This window comes from Otolemur garnettii, unplaced genomic scaffold (genome assembly GCF_000181295.1).
Source record: "Otolemur garnettii isolate 467f Iridium unplaced genomic scaffold, OtoGar3 scaffold00204, whole genome shotgun sequence".
Lineage (NCBI taxonomy): Eukaryota > Metazoa > Chordata > Mammalia > Primates > Galagidae > Otolemur > Otolemur garnettii.
The window spans coordinates 634055-635600 of NW_003852599.1; the positions used below are offsets into that span (position 1 = coordinate 634055).

The 1546-nt window shown below is 43.3% G+C and overlaps 1 protein-coding gene across 2 annotated transcripts in view; it reads right to left on the reverse strand.

The window, feature by feature from the left end:
* Positions 1-1546, reverse strand: part of YARS (tyrosyl-tRNA synthetase) — a 36523-nt gene that overhangs the window by 10954 nt on the left and 24023 nt on the right. For both annotated transcript variants that reach the window (XM_003801258.1, XM_012812379.2), the window contains exon 7: positions 411-546. In XM_003801258.1, the coding sequence (XP_003801306.1) occupies positions 411-546 (136 nt within the window). The remainder of the gene's footprint in view (positions 1-410; positions 547-1546) is intronic.

Sequence of the window (1546 nt, forward strand, 5' to 3'; positions counted from 1 at the left end):
TTGTTTGGCGGGCCCGGGCTGGGGATTCGAACCTGCCACCTTAGGTGTATGTGGCTGGCGCCTTAGCCGCTTGAGCCACAGTCGCCGAGCCAGCATCCCAGTTTCTTATGGGGAAGATCTAGGGTTATGTTGTAGTTTTTTTTGTATTCCTCTAGTTCAATATATCTGCCTCTGCCCTTATTTCTAGCATTTCTGCCTATCCCAGTCCCCCTCAGAACCTAGCCTGGTAACATAAGGACAACTAAATGATATCCCAACCTCATCTATTCATTAACATATGAGAAATCAGAGCACAGAATCAGGGCAGCTAGTCCTCGCAGGAACAGTGTGTGACAAATCACAAGTATGATCACAGCATGAGGTTTGCTATTCTAGCCTGGCCTCTGAGAATAAAACACCGAGTATCTTACCAGACTTGAGGGGAAAGAGGACATGCTTGATGAAGGACAGAACTCCATTGTTCTCCACATTTCCTGGCTCACAGAATGCCTTTTTCAATTTTTTCTTTACATCCTCCTTCCGATCAAGGAGATCAATCTTTGAGTCCTACAAGTCATAAAAGGGAAGAGACGATGACCTCTTGTGGTGGAAAATGAGAATACACTCAACTAATCTGTGTACCAAAACCTTTTTTCCCCCTTTCTTTCTTTTTTTGAGACAGTCTCACTTTGTCACCGTTGGTAGAGTGCCGCCAAATCATAGCTCACAGTAGTCGCAAACTCTTGGACTCAAGTGATTCTCTTGCTTCAGCGTCCCAAGTAGCTGAGTCTACAGGCACACACCACAATGCCTAGCTATTTTTAGAGACAGGGTCTTGGGTCTCACTCTGGCTCAGGCTGGTCGGGAACTTGAGTGTTTAAGCAATCCACCCACCTCAGCCTCCCAGAGTGCTAGGATTATAGGCGTGAGCCACTGCTCCTGGTCTTTTCTTTATTCTTACTAACTACTATGTAAAAGAACATATAAAAAATTATTTTTTAGGCCAGGCACAATGGCTCACTCCTGTAATCCTAGCACTCTGGGAGGTGGAGCAGGTGAAATGCTTGAGCTCAGGAGTTTGAGACCAGCCTGAGCCAGAGCAAGACCCTATTTCTAAAACTAGCTGGGCGTTGGGGCGGGTACTTGTAGTCCCAGCTACTTGGGAGGCTGAGGCAAGAGAATCACCTGAGCCAAGAGTTTGAGGTTGCTATGAGCTATGTTGCCACAGCACTCTACTGAGGGTGACAAAGTGAAACTCGGTCTCACAAAAAATGATTATTTTTACGAACGATTTTAACCTTAAATAACCTTAACAAGAGCAGAATTAATCAGAATAAAGAACCACTCACAATCCTGCCACTTAACAAATTAAACTATTTTAATTTTACTGTGTTCTTCCCAGGGCTTGTCCATAGCATACAGAATTGTTATAAATTTGTAGTTAGAGAGAAAATGTCTAAGTATCTCTGAGTGGCAACCTAGTCTTTACTTACAATTTTTATGCTGCATTATAGTCCCAATCCATTAGTAACTGAACAAAAGACCCTGTTTCTTTTTTTTTTTTTTT